The sequence below is a fragment of the Nicotiana sylvestris genome, chromosome 8 (genome assembly GCF_000393655.2).
Source record: "Nicotiana sylvestris chromosome 8, ASM39365v2, whole genome shotgun sequence".
NCBI classification, from domain to species: domain Eukaryota; kingdom Viridiplantae; phylum Streptophyta; class Magnoliopsida; order Solanales; family Solanaceae; genus Nicotiana; species Nicotiana sylvestris.
In genome coordinates, this window is record NC_091064.1 from 89,110,172 (window position 1) to 89,130,395 (window position 20,224).

The 20,224-nt window shown below is 33.0% G+C and overlaps 2 protein-coding genes across 2 annotated transcripts; one reads left to right on the forward strand and one right to left on the reverse strand.

Annotated features, from left to right (window-relative positions):
* Nucleotides 1–4,833: 4,833 nt before the first annotated feature.
* LOC104229156 (small ribosomal subunit protein eS6) lies at nt 4,834–7,598 on the reverse strand. The gene is made up of 6 exons (XM_009781739.2): nt 7,461–7,598; nt 7,311–7,375; nt 5,918–5,975; nt 5,722–5,830; nt 5,350–5,622; nt 4,834–5,250 (listed from the first exon to the last, which is right to left on the reverse strand). The coding sequence occupies exons 1-6, from the start codon at nt 7,464–7,466 to the stop codon at nt 5,012–5,014; spliced, it is 750 nt and encodes a 249-aa protein (XP_009780041.1). The 5' UTR covers nt 7,467–7,598; the 3' UTR covers nt 4,834–5,011.
* Nucleotides 7,599–11,491: 3,893 nt separating this feature from the next.
* LOC138875361 (uncharacterized) lies at nt 11,492–12,843 on the forward strand. Its single transcript, XM_070154186.1, has 2 exons — nt 11,492–11,884; nt 12,364–12,843. The coding sequence occupies exons 1-2, from the start codon at nt 11,492–11,494 to the stop codon at nt 12,841–12,843; spliced, it is 873 nt and encodes a 290-aa protein (XP_070010287.1).
* Nucleotides 12,844–20,224: the final 7,381 nt, after the last annotated feature.

Here is a 20,224-nt window from a genome sequence, read left to right on the forward strand (position 1 = left end):
ATCTTTTTTGATACACTTCTTCTAGTTTTGATACAATTTTCTTTAAACTTTGAAATTTCGAGCTTTTTGAGAGAATACAAATCTTGGTGGTTAGCACGTAGAAATTCTTGTTTGTATCGTCACTATATTTTTCTGCCATGAGTCATTCTCAAGTACCTTTTTTCATTTTTCTATCTCCTCCTGAATTTGACCATCTATATTAACAAATGAAGTTAGATAAAACATCGATGATGGCATGAAATGACCAACTCCAAGTCTACAACAAAGTTTTTAATCTCATCAGCAAAGTTCGCCTGAGCATCTGCATCAGATTTTGACTCATATTAAAAGATAGTTTGCAAAGTGTTAAATCCTCAAATAACAACAATTATCTCCTAGCCAAATCTATCAAATATAGATGTTACTGAATATTTCTCTTTTCATAAGAGAATTTCTAAACATCTTGATCATTTAGTTGTGAAGTTGGAAGTTTTTTAATTATTATTATTCTCGAGAAATGCTTATTCGTAAGAAGATAGTATGATGCTATAATTTAAAGTGATTATGTAATATTTCTTACAATTAGAGATTTGTAAATGAAGAATAAGCATAAGAAGCAACACTTAATATGCAAATTTGAAAATGTAGAAGAAAAATGCACAAATTGGTTAATTGAAGGATGCACAAAATCGACAGTAGAATGAACACAATCATTTTCTTTGTCATATGAAATATTTTTCTTTTTCAGTTGTAGCAAATCTTAATCTTCTTTATTAAATGGTTTAACTTTATCGATGGTGATAATCCCATATTGCGCCTAAAATTAAACAAAAGAAAAAAAATTAGTTTATTTAGAGGAAGAACGAAGATAGATCCACAAAAGATGCAGTTAAAATAAGAGGAGATTTTAAGCCAAATAACGTTAGTAAACACATAAGAATTTGGGCAACATCTTGCTGTAGAAACAAAAATATAAACACAATAAACAAAATTTAAAATGTAAAGGAGGTGAAGAAGTGTTATTTACAAAAAATAAAGCTCCCTTATCTATATGCTTGCTTTCGATGTAGAAGAGAGTTCTCTTAGAACCTTGGTTGTTCGACGTTTCCTTATACAAATCAACCCGTTCTTCTATCCTAGTCATAGCATAGAGTAATAATTTCTTCTCTATTACGACAATTATCCTCTAAGAAACAGGTAGAGATAAAATGAAAGGATTTATTGTAAATGTGTTTACAAAGATGATAGTTATTTAATTTGTGTTCTCGCTCCTTTTTTTTTGCCGTGTAATGTCCTATATTTCAGTGTGCATGTATGCAAGTGGTTCTGTGCAAGTGAACGTGCAAGTGAAATGGGCAATGGGAAGTGAGAACGTGAGTTAGAGGATTTGATTAGTTTTCCTCTATTTTATCATTATTTGTTTCAAACTTTTTTTATATATATTATATTTTCAAACTCCAAAATTTTTGGAGCTTTGTCCCGAAGTGCCACTTGGCTAATTGTGGCTATGCCACTTGGTTCAATATGGTGCTTTTTTCCTCCCCTTTTAATTAGATATAGATATATTTTGGTTTTAAAAATGAGAATTTTTCTGGTGATGACACTTATCATCTCATCTTTGTTTTGCCTCTCCTATTATATATAGATAGAAAATATAGAATTTATTTTCAATATAAAGTTTTAATTTTTACATTCTTTACTATGTTTGTTGTGATTCTTAAATTTTCAGGGTTAATAAATAATTTTAAAAAGTATAATATCAAATATGTAAATTAATTTTTAAAATGTATTTCACTACATTCTCGCAACGTCTGAAAAAGTAAATTTAATGATTTAGACTTGGAGTAATATATTTTTTTAATTTAAGGTTTAGTAAATAATTTTAAAAAAAATGCCCAAAAAGAGTTTGAATCCAACGTGGGAGTCCATGTTGTAGTTAAGTGGAAAGGTTCAAAAAATTCAAATTATTTTCTATTTTAAATTATTTTTGAATTTCCAAATGTATTGGAAGTTTGTACTAAAATTTAACACTTGTTGATTGTGCCACTTGGCATTCTAATATTGTTTTGTCTTTCCTATTCTATATAGATAGATTTCATACTTTATTTATTTTTAGTAAAGACAAATCTTATACATTTAGACATTAAGAAAAATAAAAGTGGTCTTAATTATTTAATATTCAAATTTTAATACTACAAAATTTTACTATTCAAATGTGTGTTCAAAGAAAGTCTTAATTCTAATAGACATCTTAACGTTTAAAATTATATTCAAATTCAAACATTTTAATCTTTAGAGAATAATTAGTGCATCTAACTGGTCTTTGATTTTACTCTGCCAAAACAAAAAAGAATTAAAACCAATCTGGAAAGACATAAATTTTGCAACTTCGCCGAACTAAATCCTAGTTTCATTATTTATTTGCCTCTTATGCAAAAGGGGTTTCTCATTCAGGAAATCATCTTTTTACTGTCTACTTCCATGTTTTAGCAATTGTTGAAGGAATTTCAGGAAGACACCAAAATCCGAGACAAGAATTTGGAATTCTATGTGACTGACTACTGACTAGTTGCTCCAAGCTCTTCACTTGCATTTGCTATTTTGTGGGGTAGGAACCAGATTGGTGAATGTTGCACCTGTTGTCGGCAAGACATGTGACACCTCACAAGTTGACTAGTATTCAACCAAGAGACATTTCATTGGACCGTTACAATGCTCGTTTAACAGTGCAAGTACAAGTGAATAGGTAAGAAGTAGAAACCCCATATTGATCCATTATTTTGAATTAAAGAATTCAAAATCAATCAAATCGGATTCGAACTTATGACCAATCGGTTAACAGTTGACCGCTCTAGTACTACTGAGCTACTAAGAACAATAGAAGCTGAAGTCCATCAATAGCACTTTAGCTTTTTCAATGTATCGTCTTTCTTTTGATTTATCCTCGGCTGGTTGATATTACAATACGTCAGTTAGTTAAGATTCGACATAGCAATTTTTTCTTGAAATAACACGATGGAGAGAAAGTCCATATGTTTGATAAGGGATTGAGCTGCCCTGTTTGGAGATCAGAGTTATTAAGTAGAGATTTTCTAAGTTGTTTGCATAGTAACTGACTGTTTGCTGTGAATTTTCCAGATTATGAGCAAAAATGGAAGAGTGGATGCATCCAAGTAACTGTCTTTTATCATTAATTTGAGAAAAAATAAGATGGTATGTAACACTTCATATGGTGCGCCAGTTTTTCTACTGTTCAAAAAGAGTATAGAACTAACTATATATATCTTGCAACTAGGAAAATGGACATCGTCGTTCAATTGACGGACTTCTCTCTTTCTTCTTGCTTTCGCGTTTGTTCTTTGTTATTTGTTGTGACCCTTTCGTCTTTGAGACTCTTCTTCGTAAGGAAGTTTTCAATAGCATAGACTTGAAAGTGTTATCACAACATTTACGACTCAAGTGCTTCTTCATGCCACCTTATATATTAAGCAAGAAATAATCGTCTTACAAATTTGTCAACAAGTACTAGCTGTCTACAAGTTATATTGCACATGGAAAGTTACTTTTTAACTGCATAAATAAAAAGACTTTCAAGAAAATTACAAATGTACTGTGTAATTAAGGAGGGTCTTACAAAAGCTTCCGATAGTCAGATAGTCGATACTAGTTATTTTTTGGTTATCCCCGATTATCAAGAAAAGAATTGGTCAACTTAGTGAAGCAAGTCTCCACGCTGATCTATTTATTCTGATTATCGATGTAACATTTTTAATGGCTATCGCAGTAGTCATTTGAGAATGATTAGCATCGCAAACACGTCCACTGGATCCATTGAACTGTAACTATGCTGAGGTTTAATTAGGACAAAAGAAATTCTTGTGACATACTCGGAAAATAGTATTATAGTAGTTCATTCAAATAAAAACATGTGAGTAGGGGTGTTCATGGTTCGGTTTGGATAGGTTTTTCCCTAAAAAGAAACCAAACCAAGTAAGTTGGGTTTTCAAATATTAGAACCAAACTAAACCAATTAAATCGGTTTTTTCTCGATTCGGTTTATGTCGGTTTTCGGTTTTCTATTATTTGTCGGTTTTTCCTTAAATATAAGACATATACTACCAAACACATATTTCGGCGATCACATTTTCAACGTAACACTATCAAATCAATTGCCCGTTGAGAAATCTATTATTTACCAAGATATGTTGATGATAATTGAATCAAATAGTGATGAATAATTTATGGACTCAATTAAAAATATATTATTTTTAACATGAAATAGATTCTTACATGTAACAAAAGAAAACTACTAATTAAACTAGAATGTAAAGGTAAAGAATTGTACTAAAAGTGCGGTTAATATTTACTATAAAACTTTTAAAACTTCGTATAAAAGTATACATATATATATATATGTAATAATAAATTTAAAATAGCTACTCCTATATTCGATTTGGTTCGGTTTTGTTTTAATTAAAACCAAAACCAAACCAAATTTGATCGGTTTTTAAATTTCAAAACCAAAACCAAACCAAACAAAAAAGTATCGGTTTTTTGGTCGGTTTGATTTGGTTGTGAGTTATTAAAGGCGTATAGGCATTTGGCTAGATAAGTTTTAAATTTCTTTTTCTTTCTTTCTAAAGGAAACGTTCACACAAAATCATCCCAAAGAAAGATATATTTCAAGTTCTCCAGCACTTGGAAATTCGGCACATTCAGAGATATAACACGAGGGCAAGGCAAAGTGCTTCTGCTACAACAGATGCAATTTTAATTGCCTTGCAATACCCCCTTTATCAACTGGCGGACAAACAGACGGAGAACATGGCACAGTAGCCAGATCCAACCCCAAGGAAATAGAAGATTGTTGAATATAAAATTTATGTCAAGTAACCAAAATCTTCAATCTTGAAAGTATCAGATCAACTCAAAATCTCAGCAACACTCAAAATTATCAAAATCATGTATGTAATACATCCAGCAATAACATAAATCAGACCCACCAATTAGCAGGAAATACATCCTACTGATTCTAAGCAGCAATAGATGGCTTAGAAGCTGCAGAGAGTCTAGACCTCTTCTTAGCCAGACTCTCACTACGCTTCTCTCTTTGCTCTTTCAACCTTGAAGCAAGAAGCTTCTGATATTCAGCTGCTTCCGACTTGGCCTTGACAATTCTCTTCTTCTTGTCAGCGATTCTTGCCCTCTTTCTTTGAAGAGTCAAGGGTGTCACAAGCCTCTGAATCTTAGGAGCTTTGCTTGCCTTTTTGCCTGTCGCACAAAACATCATAATAGCATTCAAAATTTGTCCAAAATGTTATATTTTGAAACAAACCAGACTAGAATCTGATGAGCAAGGAGACAACTCACCAGTTTTGGTAGTGAAATTTCGGCGGTAGGTATTGACATACTTCCTGACATCATCTTCCTTGGAAAGGTTAAAGAGCTTTCTGATCTTTGAAGCTCTCTTGGGTCCTCTCATCCTTGGTTTTTCCGTGTCTGTCAGTCCAGGAAGATCATTCTCACCCTTTTTCACGATAACCAGATTCAGAACAGAAAGATCAGGGCTAACAATGCATCCACGAACAGACTTCCTTCTGCGCTCACCATTTCTCCTACCATACCCCCGGAAACAAGGAGTACCTGGTTATAACGTAAATCTTCAGATAATTCCAAGAAAAATATATTCAAAGAAAATAGGTACAAGCTTAAGATAGCACATTAAACACACATTACACATACCGCGGTACAGCAAAAGGCGAACACGGCCTGGAGTTAAAACTCCCTGCTTCATTGGGAAACCCTGTTTGTCACATCCTCCCATAATCTTGAATACGTAACCCTTGAATTCCTGTCATTGCAAGACACAACATGTTTGAGATAGACTCATACAAAGTGCCACCGAAAGAGCCACAAAAGAATTGGAACGGTTACTTACATCACCCAGGGCATCTCCGCTGACCTCTTGGGAGATCCTTTTGTCAAAAAAGGCTCGGCTGCGATTCCAGACATCAGGTTAGGTAACAGAGCAAACTACCCAACTAATACACTAATGTCAAACATTTGGCATACCAACAACTGCCATAACAAAAACAAAAAGGGAAAATTTCTGTATGTAATACAACTACAAGGCAATACACCTATATAAACAGATAGTAATTAAATCACAGCTTTTGGATGAATGGACAAAAAATAATGTCAATCAGGTTAAACTAATTTAACTTCTGATTCAAATGCAGACATTCAAATTTAATTGCCTAATCAAAACTAAATGATGAATTCCAGTTCCTAATCAGTAATATGTTCATTAATAATTTTCTTTAATGATTAAGGAGAATATAACTTTGTAAGTTATTACTATAGTGTAGTGATGTTACATTCAAGATAAAGCCCATGAGCATGACAAACAAATTGTGAATGAATTTTAAGTTAATACACTGACAGTGTAAATAAGTTTTACACCATCAGTTCAATTTAACCGGCTCAACAGGTTAGTACTCTATTTTATAAGTTGCCATATGGTCCATATCAGGCTTGCTATGAAGATTCACCAGACAGTGTTAAAAATTTATATACCGGCAGTAACAGAACTTAAACGTTTGTGTAATTGTTTGTACCCAGGTCCAACAACAGAAACATATGTTTTCTCAAAGCGCTGCATTCTACTAAGAAAAATGCATGATTTACTAGCGATTATTACCACTCCATGAAACAACAGATTTACTCTTCAATTCAAAAAGCATCCTACTATGTGTACCAAAATATTTTCCAGACTTTAATCTTTAAGTTAAAAAGCACCTACAATTAGATATAACAAGCTGACTATCTACAAGATCTTCATAAACCCAAAAAAAAACGGAGTCTTTCTTAAATCGCGGTGGTGCCCGGATCAGCTTGGGCGCACTTCAACTGTTCCATCGAGGTAACTACTACCTCCTACCACGACAGGTAGGGACCATGACCTAGGGACCAAGACCTAGGCACTTAAGTATTAAGCAGGCAAAACAACGCGGTATTCAGAATGCTTAGTACTTTAGCCTGTTTTAATGGGTAGTGTGTAAGTTAAAGACCATAGAACAATTATTAATACACTAACAACAGAAATCGAAGTAATTTCTTTTTCGAGGTACAAATATCTAAAACTTAATTGAAAATCTCAAGATTATTCATAAATCTGGTAAAAAGTAAACTACCTATGATTACAAGAATATAACGCTGTAGGAGTATTAATAATGGTAGACTAATAAACGACATAAAACTGTACAGCAACGAAAATGAAAAGGATAAGAGAGCAAATAGAGAAAGAAGATGAAAAAGGGATTAGCTGTTACAGTTTCTGGTCATCATCGATCTCGAGCTTCTTCTGGCATCCAGTTGTTGGATTTGCAATGTTAAACTGTAAAAAAACAAAAACACATACATTAACTGCATATATTGAACCTCCATATAGATTCATATCTATCATAGGTTTTTGGTTGTACCTTCATCTTCGAATGTCGGCGAAGATGAAAATGTTGAAGAACAAGACTAGCTGCTGTTCAGCTCTCTATTAGGGTTTTGACAGGGAACACACCCTTGTTTCATATACTAGAAGATAAACCAAAGGGCTGCAGCATTTTGGGTTTTAGCCCTTTGTTGGGCTTAGCTTTTGGGCTATTCGTAGGGCTTACGTCGGTCAATTTGCAGCCGTACCCTATTTTTATATCACCTTTTAACCTATACCCTATTTTTAAAAACTATTAATCTTGTAACCAACTAACAAAAAATTCGTAATAATATGACCATTATACCCCTTCCAAAACATATAAAAGTTGCATCAAGCATACCCAGATTCAAATTCCAGATCTCCTCCGTATCTCCTCCATCAGTCCGTCTCTCCTAAGATCGCCTCTCGCAACCAGATTCAAATTCCAAATTCAAATATATTGTAAGTATTCAAATTCATCTCCAGAATTCAAAATAGTTTTTATATGTTTTCTGATTGATTGATTGAAGTTGTTTGACGAACTTCACTAATATGCTGAATTTGCATTCTAAATATGTTTGACGATGAATTCTAACATTCTAATCCGATAAATATGCTGAAACAAGCTAAAGTTATTTAGTTCATATCTAAAAAATTCAACAAAACGAGCTGGCAAATAACACAACGAAGAAAATTACATATTTAAAATTTTCGGCATATGTGCTGAAGTTTTTTTGTTAATATTTAAAAGCTGAAGTTTTTCTATTACACTGGGTAAAAAAAAAAGATAAAACATCAATTAAAATTTCATATTGCACAAAAAACTTTGGCATAGGTGCTGAAATTTTTTAGTTAATATTTAAAAACTTCAGCAGGACGAGCTAAAGTTTTCCTCCTACACTGAGTAAAAAATAAAACATAAATTAAAATTTCATATTGCATAAAAAACTTCGGCATAGGTGCTGAAGTTTTTTAGTTAATCTGTAAAAACTTCGGCTAATGGAGTTGAAGTTTTCTTCCTGCACTATGTATTTTATTATCCTTTTTTGGAAAAACTTCATACCAAAAACATAAAACATCAATTAAAATTTCATAATGCATAAAAAATTTCGGCATAAGTGCTGAAGTTTTTTAGTTAATATTTAAAAACTTCAGCAGGAGGAGCTAAAGTTTTCCTCCTACACTGGGTAAAAAATAAAAACATAAATTAAAATTTCATATTGCACAAAAAACTTCGGCATAGGTGCTGAAGTTTTTTTAGTTAATATTTAAAAACTTCAGCAGGAGGAGCTGAAGTTTTCCTCCTGCACTATGTATTTTATTATCATTTTTTGGAAAAACTTCATACCAAAAAATGCTTATGTTTTCAGGAATATATAAAATATTTTTCATATAATTTTTTGTATGCTGAAGTTTTTTTAGTTCATTTGCTAAAAATGCTTAATATTTTGTCGTGCAATATGTAATTTTCGGATAAGTTTTTGTTAATTGTTCTGTTATTTCCTAAGTTTAAAAAGAATTTTTAGTTCATGCTTGAAGTTTTCATCAAGCACTGTGTATTTTATTATTATTTTTTGACAAAACTTCATACCAAAAAATGCTTAATATTCGGATTAGTTTTTGTTAATTCCTGCTGAAGTTATATAGTTCATTTCCTCTGCTATTTTTCGAGTTTGAACAGAATTAATATTAAAAAAATGCAGAAAAAACTTAAAACAAAAACTGAATATTTCATTAAACATCAAAAAAGATATATTAAATTACATAAATAACAAAATAACATAAATAACAAAAAGAAAAACTAATCGTTCATATCATCATCATCATCATCATCGTCATTACCAGATGGACGAGCATCTTCATCAGCAAGATTATCAAATCTTGCATACATCACAAGCGTATCAAGTTTGTTGTTAATTTCTTCCAGCTCCCTGTCGTACTTGTCTATGAGCTCATCCAGTTTCAGCTCAAAAGCCTCTATAATGTCTTGCTTGATTTCTTCCACTATTTGCCTGATGACAACATCCATTTTTTTCCTTTTTGTATTTTATGTCTGCTAAAATCTATGTGTTTGAGTGAATAAACTCACAAGGAATAGCATGCTTATATGGGGGAAATTTTTTTGCATGGTATATGAAAAGGCAAAGAGGAATTTTAAACGTTGTCTAATGAAAAGCGTGCATGAATGTGATGGGAATGTAATTATTACACTAACACATACCCCCAACACAATATAATTACTATTTTAATTGTGTAGGTTACTCTTGTATACTATGCAATTAATGCTGAAACATGCTTAAATTTGTTGAATTCATTTGCTAAAACTTCAGCCCAATATGCTGAAGTTATTTAGTTCATTTCTAAAATCTTCAGCACTTAATGAGCTGAAGTTGTTGTCCCTGCATTCATGAATCCCTATCATACAGCTTTTTCAAAAAAACTTCAGCTGATATGCTGAAGTTATTAAGCTTATTTCTAAAAACTTCTGCACTTAATAAGCTGAAGTTTTATGTGCAACATTCATTAATTATGTCATACATCTTTTTCCAAAAAATTTCAGCAGAAGATGCCTAAGTGATTTAGTTCATTTGTTAAAACTTCAGCACAAACAACCTAAAAATTCTTCTGTTCACTTTCCTAATACTTGCCACTAAACATGAATCTGCAGGATGAGTTCAATTTGCGTTGTTATAACTTTCAATGGGAGTTGGACTCCTGATTTCAAATACTTGGATCATGATACAAAACTTGTTCTACTTAATAAGCACATATCATTCAATACTTTCCTGAAGAAAATTAGTGAAGTTGCAAATATTGATTCAACCAGATATGCACTAAAAGTATGGTTTGATATCAAACTAAATACAAGCAAAGGAATGCTTGTAACTTCAAATGAAGAACTCAATACTTGTATACATTTGCTTACAACTGATTCACCCTACAAGAATCGCCATTTCATCATCGAAAAAATACAACCTTCAGAATCTGCAGCATTCAAACAATCTCTTGCATATGCGATAGATTCAGAACCTTTTGCTGATTATCAACATGAAGTAGGACAGCCAATAATGGAAGTAGACAACGAACTACAACCTTCTAACATTACAGCTGCTTCAGAATATGTAATGCTGCAACAATTACCCCCTCCTCCAATAAATTCAAACTAGTTTGTCGATGACCAAGAAGAAGAAGGACAGCTAATAATGCAAATTGACAACCAACACACAATCCAACAAACTTTTTTGTTACCTTCTGCAATGATAAGCAACAACGAAGATGAAGTAACATGGAGCTTATACCGATAACATCATATAGAATTGAAGAAATTGCTGAAAGTTCTTGTACTTCTCAGAAATCAAGAAAAAGGGTGAGGAGAAAGCTGAAAGAATCTCCACCATGTAAAATACGTAGGCACGATGCGTTGCCTGAGGAAGTAAGAGTTGGATTAATTTTTTAGAACAAACAAAACATGACTAAATTTTTCTGCAGCTTAGAGATAAACTAGAAAGTTGAATTCACTGTTGTTAGATCATATTCAAAGAGATGTGAGCTGAAATGCATCGTGGACAAATGTGGTTGGAATGTACGTGCTACCAGAATAAAAAATTCTACACTATTCAGGGTGATAAAATATCATAACATCCATGAATGTTCGGTTGATGCAAGAAAATTAGATCAGAAGCATGCTACATCAAATTTTATAAGTGAACAAATTATAGAACATGTTCGAGACAAAAAGATAGAGGTTACACCAGCCTTTGTAGAAAATGAAATGAAAAAAAAATTGGAATTGACATTGGTTATCACAAGGCATGGCGAGCTATTCAAAAAGTTGTTGCTTGCATAAGGGGAACACCTGAAGAGAACTACTGGATTTTTCCTTCATACCTACACATGATGGTATGCAAAAACCCAGGAACGTACACAAGCATAAAAAGAGATGTGCAGAATCGGTAACCATCAGCCTGAAGTTTCAAATGTTCCTATTTGAAAAACTTCACACCTTATGATTTGTTTTTTTGTGTTTCACTGTACAATTTTTCTTACATGTTCTTTGCTCCTGCGGCATCAGTAGCTGGTTGGTCCTTCTGTAGACCCGTTATTGCAATAGATGCAATGTTTTTAAATTCCAAATATCGTGGTGTTCTATTTGTTGCTATATCAAAAGATGCAAACAATCAAATCTTTCCTCTATGTTTTGGTGTAGCAGAATCAGAAAACAATGAGGCATACATTTGGTTCTACGGGGAAATGAGAAAAGCAATTCAAGTCCGTCGTGAATTGGTTTTCTTGTCAGATAGAAACCAATCGATTGCAAATGGGATTAGAAAAGTTTTTCCTGAAGCTCACCATGGTATCTGCCTCTATCACTTTGAGAAAAATTTAAAGCAAAGACATGCAAAAGCCACGGGTAATAAATCTTTTTCAAAGTACTGCAAGGTCATACAAACGTGAAGATTTTAATCAGTTAATGCCCAACTCAAAAGTATTGACAAGAATACATACAATTACATAATGGAAAAGCCTCCAGAGAGATGGGCTCGATCGTGATTCCCACGGCGATGTTATGATATGCTAACAACAAACATGGTAGAATCAATGAATTCCGTTTTACTAAAAGGGAGAGAAATGCCTATTTTAAGAATGTTAGATTTCATCCAAGAAAAGTTAGGAGAGTGGTTTTACGAACGGAGAAAAAAGACAAATGAAACTTTTCACAGAGTATCAATATGGGCAGAAGAAGAGATGACTAAGAAGATGGACTTGGCTTGTAAAATATTTGTGAGTATATTTATTAACTTCAGCTTTTTATATCTGTTGCAGTGATTTACTGCTTACATTTAAAAAATTTCATACTTTTTCTTTTTGAAGCAACAATACACTAATATAGTTTGTCTTAATTTTTTATTCATTGTTAGGTGTTCAACCTTGATTCAATATTGTTCAGAATAAATAGTGAAGGAATCGAATTCATTGTGGACTTAAAGAAGAGAACTTGTGACTGCCTGGAATTCCAACTTGATGAATTGCCCTGTCCACATGCAATTGCTGTTATTAATAAGAGATATCTGCAGAAATCTAATTACTTCTCAAATTGGTATTCAAAGGAAACATGGTTGAAAACATATGAAGGACATGTGAATACCGTGGGAGATCAAAAATCATGGGATATACCACAAAATGTACAATCTGAGATCACAAAACCTCCCGATGTAGAGATTTTACAAGGAAGAAGACAAAAGAAGAGACATATACTTGTGACTGAATCAGTACCATTCAAGTCTACCAAATACAGTCGATGTAAACAAGTTGGGCATAACAGAACAACTTGCTTGTCTTCTCCAGCACCTCATCCATATTCAAAGAAACACACTGAAAAATACTCCAACCTTCAATAATCCTTGGTCTGAATTTAGACTTTCATTATTGTATGACATATTTGAAATGTGATTTTTTTCATATGAATAAAAAAAAAGCTCTTGGACTATTTTATATACTGCTAAAGTACAAATCACTCATTTTTGTTGCGCATGCTTACAGGTTTGGTTGCATTTTAAAAAAGTACGAAATGACTTCTGCGAGAAAAAACTTCAGGTTACAGTATGTGAAATACATATCCTTAACACTCACACACACACATACGCGTACATCACACAAAAGAAAGGCACGTACAAACAAAATCTTCAGCATCTCTAAGCTGAAGTTATAGAAAATGAACTTAATAACTTCAGCATATTCATTAATGAATATATTGAAGTAAACAAAAAAGCACAGCATAAAAACATAAAAAAGAATTACAAAAACTAAACATAAAAATCAACTAAGAAGTATAAAGCAAATACCAACAAATAACAAGGATAATGCAATAGAAAGCTAAGAAGAAAGAGGATGAGAATTACATTGATACAAAAAGAGATGATAACAACAGACAAAGTACAAACAAAAACATCAGCTCTCTGGGCTGAAGTTATACAAAATGAACCTAAAAACTTCAGCTCTCTGGGCTGAAGTAAACAAAAAACACAGCATTAAAACATAAAAAAGGATTACAAACACTAACAATCATCACCATCATCATCACAGTACTCCTCAATTTCTCTAAATATCTCATCATCATCAGTATCAGAGATAACTATAGGGTAGTCGGGCAAAAGACCACTGAATCCAAGAAGATCAATCTTCAACTTGTCGAAATCATCACGCAGCTGACTTTGTTCGACGATTACTTTGTCCATAAGAGAAAGAAGAGCCTTCAGGTTATTTTGCAGCTTGGAATAGTCGTTCCAGCTGGGAAACTGAAAACTATCAAACTGCTGCACAACCTTGTCGAACGAGGTTGAATAACCTCAACAACTACGTTCCAGGTTAAGCCTGTTCTGGAATGATTCATTAGCAAAGAAATGTGGCCTGATTCTCTCCAATCAGCCTTTATTTGATCCCACAAAAGCATAAGATTAGCCATCGGTTTTTTATTATACCACTCACACTTCAAAGTCTCCCACTTCTGCATGATTTCATCAAAATTAGGCTTCCTACTTCCGCTTCCACCAGATATTCTTTCTTTAACAAAAGTTGAAAGACTAAGGATGAATATAAATTTAAAGAAATATGATGGAAGTCTATGAATGTCTATGAAATTTTCAAGTGAAGAGATTGTTAATATAGACAAAGAGTTCACCTAATCAATTTAATATCTATAAATGTAAAAGTAACTTTTCAGGTGTTTTTACTGTTTTACGTTCAGAAAAATTGAATGAAACAAGATAAGTAGGTGGTAAAACAAGTATGTAATAAATGCAAAAAGAAATGTAACTTCAGCCCTAATAAGCCCACAGTTTTTCTATAGTAAAAAAATAACTTCGGCCTGAAAAATAACTTTTCGGATCATTTACTATATGGTCAAACAAATTTAAATGAAAGATGAAGTAGGTGACAAAAGACAAAAAGTAGATAGTAAATGCAAAAAAGATAAGCATCAACTCAAAAAAATACCAAAACATGCTGAAGTTTTTGTCATAAGCTTTTTCAAAAACTTCAGCCCAATGTGCTGAGGTTATTTAGTTCATTTATAAAACTTCAGCACATAATAAGCTGAAGTTTTTCATCGTGCATTCAATAGTTTTGTTGTAAATGCTTCTTCAAAAACTTCAGCTCAATGTGCTGAAGTTAGTTAGTTCATTTCTGAAAACTTCAGCACTTGATGAGCTAAAGTTTTTCTCCTAGACTCGATAGTTTTTATCGCAAAGCTTTTTCAAATAACTTCAGCTCCATGTGTTGAAGTTATTTAGTTCATTTCTAAAATTTTCAGTACTTGATAAGCTGAAGTTTTTGTCCTGGACTCGATATTTTTTGTCGTAAAGCTTTTTCAAATAACTTACGCAGAAAAAGCTTAAGTTTTTGTCCTACATTTGACACTTTTGTTATGACTTTTAACCAAAACTTCAGCTTAAAAGCAGAAGTTATTTACTTCATACTGAAGTTTAGCATATTTGAATCAATCCAAGTATACTAAAAAACTAACTAATGCGAATAGAACAAAAATTTAAAAGACATCACATAAATCACACAAAATAATGTATATTCACACAATCCAATTTTGTTTTCGCTTACATCCTTGAAAAAAAAATTAGTTTTTTATTTACAAGTTATTCTCTATTCAAAAAATTGACAGAGTGTCTTCATATTCTCCATAGTCATGTCCTAGTTACTCTTATTGGGTTTCTTAATAAAATTCCATGAACCTTCACTATGTCTTCAACTGATTCACAAAAACGGCAATACGAGCACCTTTCTTTACCACCTTGTACGGACCTCTGAATTACATTTTCCATATTAATGCATTTTCCACATATGTGCATATGGGAGGACTCACTAAGTGTGAAAAGGCGTTCATGCAAATTCGTTGCAGCACCATGATCTATAAGACAGTCACCCTCTATTTCACCAAATTTAATTCCACCAAAGCATTTTCTGTCACACACAGGTTGACAAAGTTTAGTACTATGATTTTTTTAGCAACTCCTGTTTTCTTTCATAAGAAAAAAACAAGAAAATGTTGGCAAAGACATGCTTACTGGTGTGCAACTGGGAATTCGTGGGAAGCAAAGATAATGAATAAGAAGTCCAAAAAACTTCATATGTGACGGAGAGTGGCCACATCAAATACTCGAGCCCCAGGAGCTCGAGTGTTTGATCTGGCCACTCTTCTTCACATATGAAGTATTTAGACTTTTCTTTCATTATCTTTGCTTCCCATGAACTCCCTGCTACAACCAATAAGCATGTCTCTGCCAACATTTTCTAGTTTTTCTTTGAATATAAATTTAAAGAAATATGATAGAAGTCTATGGATGACAATGAAAATTTTCAAGTGAAGAGATCATTAATATATCCAAAGAGTACACCTAATCAATTTAATATCTATAAATGCTGAAGAGATTGTTAACTATTTTTTATTTAGAGAAATTGAATGTAACAAGATAAGTAGTTGGCAAAACAAGTAAGAGGTAAATGCAATAAAATAAATTGTAAAAAATAAGGCCACAAAAAATAGGTGATATAGGTGATAAATGACAAAAAGTAGCTAGAAAATGCAAAAAAAATAAGTATCAAGTTAAAAAATAGCAAAACATGCTAAAGTTTTTGTGCTAAAGTTTTTGTCGTACAACTTTTTCAAAATATTTCAGCCCAATGTGCTGAAGTTTTTTAGTGTATTTCTAAAAACTTCAGCTTAGCTGAAGTTTTTGTGTTGGATTCAATAGTTTTTGTCGTACAACTTTTTCAAAAAACTTCAGCCCAATGTGCTGAAGTTTTTTAGTGTATTTCTAAAAACTTCAGCTCTTGATAAGCTGAAGTTTTTGTATTGGATTCAAAAGTTTTTGTCGTAAAGCTTTTTCAAAAAACTTCAGCCCAATGTGCTGAAGTTATTTAGTGTATTTATAAAAACTTCAGCTCTTGATAAGCTGAAGTTTTTGTGTTGGATTCAATAGTTTTTTCGTACAGCTTTTTCAAAATAACTTCAGCTCAACGTGCTGAAGTTTTTTAGTGTATTTCTAAAAACTTCAGCATTTGATAAGCTGAAGTTTTTGTCCTTCAGTCGACACTTTGTTATGACTTTTAATCAAAGCTTCAGCTTAAAAAGCAGAAGTAATTTACTTCATGCTTAAGTTTTTTCAACAAAAATGTACTTAAAATTCATAATAAAAGACACAAACATATTTGTATAAACAAAAGTGAAATAAAAAAAATACTTAATGTATATTCACAAAATACAAATTATGCGCAACCAATCCTCTAATAAAAAAATTCACACACAGTCTCTTCAAAATTTCCATAATCATGTCCTTGTTGTTCTTCTGGAGTTTCATAGCCGCTATCTTTTTTTCACTTTCCATGAACCCAAAAATTGGCAGCCAATTCTCTCCTGAAGGTCAATGACTGACTTTGATCGAAATTGAAGACATCTTCTTTATTCAACTGCATATCAATTAACTTAAGAGCAAATACACCACAATCAACACTACAAAAAGAACATGAAAAATAGTTAACAAAAGGGCAAAAAATAATAAACATAAGATGCATGGTAAAACATATGTGAAACATGTACTTGTTAGTCTGCTGCGGTGAGGTCATCTACTTAATTTGAAATTTTTCCACAGGACTATCCCCATAAAATTTATTGTGTGCCCCAAATTTCAAGCATTTGAGACAGTGTGGGATTAACCGGGCATAATTTCTGACATGTTCAACCGCACACTCATATGTTACACTGCCCATGGAATCATACACATATAATTTTATCTTTAAAGTCCAGAATTCCAAAAAGTAGTGCGTAGATCTCTGGCTCGTCATTGGCTTAAGTCAAAATGGAAAGAATACTTTTCTGGCAGATGCCTATGAGATACCACAGGAAAGGTCGAGGCCTTTTACGTAGTTGGCCACCTTTTCATTCGTTGATTCTTCCTCAAACCAACTAAAGTCCGTAAGTGGCCAAATAACCGCTTCTTCTTTTTCTTCTTGAGCCTGTTGTTTGGATATCCTCTTTCTCTTTGATTTGCTCTTTTTTTGATCCTCTATTCTCTTTTGCTTCCTTTTTCTAATTTTATCCATTTGTTCTTCTGAAGGATAAATACCATCCAGCTTAGTCATATACTGATCAAGAATTAAATCTGTTACTGCAAATCTTGATTTTGGATAAGCTGGGAGGTGATAGCAATATTTTTTGCGCAAGTAATATATGCTCACATCCATATGCTGCAAATGAACAACAACAAATGATAACATGTGAAAAAACTACAAACAGCATGACAAAAACTTAAGCATATTCAGTTTGAAGTGTTAGAAAATAATCTAAAAAACTTCAGCATGTTTGATTTAAAAGTTTTGAAAAAAACTAGAGAATGCATGTCAAAAACTTCAGCACGGTTAGGCTGAAATTTTAGCAAATAAGCTAAAAAACTTCAGCATTTTAGTATGAATAAAGCTGAAGTTTTCCAAATTACAGTACAAAAACTTTACTATAAAAAATAAGCTAAAGTTTTGGGAAATACAGTTGAAAACCAATTCAAAAAACAAACTTAATAACTTACTTCATCCGCAAGATCAGAGTTAGGATCCATAAGCTCAGTAAAGAATGATTTTCGAATATCAATTCTAGTTAATCTAAATGGATTGGAATCATATTCAGTGGCATCCATCTCCAACCACTTTGTAAATCTTTGCATCAATCCACTGTCTTGATTAACATAATGGAAGGGACACCTTCGTATATTCTTTCCTACTTTCCAATCTTGCCCCCTTTCCTTTCGTTTATGAACTACGTAAGGAGATCTCAACCAAATACTCTCCATACGAATCCTTTCCCCCCCCCCCTTTTTTTTCTTCTGGTTTTCCTTTTGCTTGCTCTTCCTGCTGTTCCATCACAACTAACTGTTGTTGTTCACCAGCAGGGGGAGAAACCACAACCATAGTAGTAGATACTTGATCAACTCCCTGCTGTTCACGACGTTCTTGTCTCTCTTCACGAATAACAACAGCAGTAGAATTACCTTCTGAATCAGTCCCTTGTGTACTGCCAAGTGAAAATGAACATAAATTGAAGTTGGGGATATCACTAGTGTCACACATAGGAGAACTGGAAATCTTCCTTCTCTTAGGATTTGGAAGAAGTTGCGATGCATCAGATGATATCTGCAAAAGCAAGGAAAATATAAACATAAATAAAACTGATACAAAACACACATTACGCAAAAAAATAGCTTGTAATCGAATTGCAGAAAATAACTACCGGGTCTAAGTGTTGAGACACAGATGGTGTTTGCATTCCAACAGATCAATTTCCTTTACCTTCAGATATGCATGTATCTTCATGCGAAAAAAATAAAAAAATATATAAATAATACTGACTAAATTTTATAAAATAATACCAACACACTTCACACCTGTTTGTGAGCCAACATGTGTGAATAAATGTATTTCTCCTTTTTGATATAGCTGCATAAGCTCACCAAATTCTTTTTGAGATGCCTCGAGTCTTTCTGAAAAATCATTCAAAAACAAAGAAAATAAAATATGTAAGGTTTCAAACTGTAAAAAATATACTTCGATCAAATGTAATAAATTCATGATCTATAGAATTCCTTGACGTTTGTCTTCCGCTGTGGTTTCCCTAGGCTGCATGCCTTTCTCGATATCAGCATTTCCAGCTTCATTCAATTGTGCACCAACGTCGAGGAGCATTGGAGTATTCTGTGGAAGGTTTTTCTCAACTCTACCTTCATTTAATTCAGCATCATCAGAGACTTTTTGAGTCGTGTCAATTGAAGCACAACTAGTTTCAATTTCCACTGCATATTCATAAAGAGGGGGAATAGATCAGCTAGTTTTTCTATATATATATAACATAGTAAAAATTTATACCTGGACATTATCAAAAAGATCAGTTAAAACTTCAATCTCTAAGAAGGCTGAAGTTCGACAGTTACAAAAACAAAAACTTCAGCTCTAGAGCTAAAGTTCGATAGTTACAAAACAAAAACTTCAACTCTAGTGCTGAAGTTCGACAGTTACAAAACAAAATCTTCAACTGAAGTTTTGTTTCATGTTTTGTGTTTTTTTGTTATATATTTTTATGAACTATTATAAACTTCACACTTTATACCTGTAGTAACAATTTCCTGCGTATCACCACCTAAAATTTCCTTGCAAATAGCTAGTGCTCTATCAAACAAATAGCCCTGTCCAATATCGCTTTCCAAAGAACAACTCGATGCATGTTTTTCAGTACCAACAACTTGATCATCTGCACCTTGTTGTTGAACATGTTCATCGCATTCACTAGCTGCTTCCTTACTGTCATGACCCGGATTTCCCACCCTCGGGAGTCGTGATGGCACCTACTAATGAGAGCTAGGCAAGCCAATCCTTAACTGCTTACATCATTATCAAATTACTTCTTTTAACAATTAACAGTGATAGCATGAAAACAGCGAAACTAAATAAATAAGCGGAAGACCTAAATTAAATAAGCTGAACAATAATGCGAAAGTCAACATATGCCTCTACCCAAGAACTGGTGTCACAGCACCCACGAACTACTAAGAGTACTAAATACAACCGTTTGAAGAAATATAACACTGTTTGTCTTGAATACATGAGATAACAGAATGAAATGTAGGATAGAGGAGACGTCGGGCCTGCAGACGCCTGCAACGCTACCTCGGTGTCTCAGTGGTCTGAAGGCTGGCTCTCGTGCTACTGCTGCTGTCCAATACCTGGATC

What these genes read in the sequence shown, in the direction of transcription:
- LOC138875361 (XM_070154186.1), top strand. Translation starts at nt 11,492, where the DNA reads ATGTTCTTTGCTCCTGCGGCATCAGTAGCTGGTTGGTCCTTCTGTAGA. An exon ending in CTTTTTCAAAGTACTGCAAG is followed by an intron (nt 11,885 to 12,363) that starts GTCATACAAACG and finishes ATTCATTGTTAG; the next exon opens with GTGTTCAACCTTGATTCAAT.
- LOC104229156 (XM_009781739.2), bottom strand. An exon ending in GCGGAGATGCCCTGGGTGAT is followed by an intron (nt 5,831 to 5,917) that starts GTAAGTAACCGT and finishes TTGCAATGACAG; the next exon opens with GAATTCAAGGGTTACGTATT. An exon ending in AAATTTCACTACCAAAACTG is followed by an intron (nt 5,251 to 5,349) that starts GTGAGTTGTCTC and finishes TTTGTGCGACAG; the next exon opens with GCAAAAAGGCAAGCAAAGCT.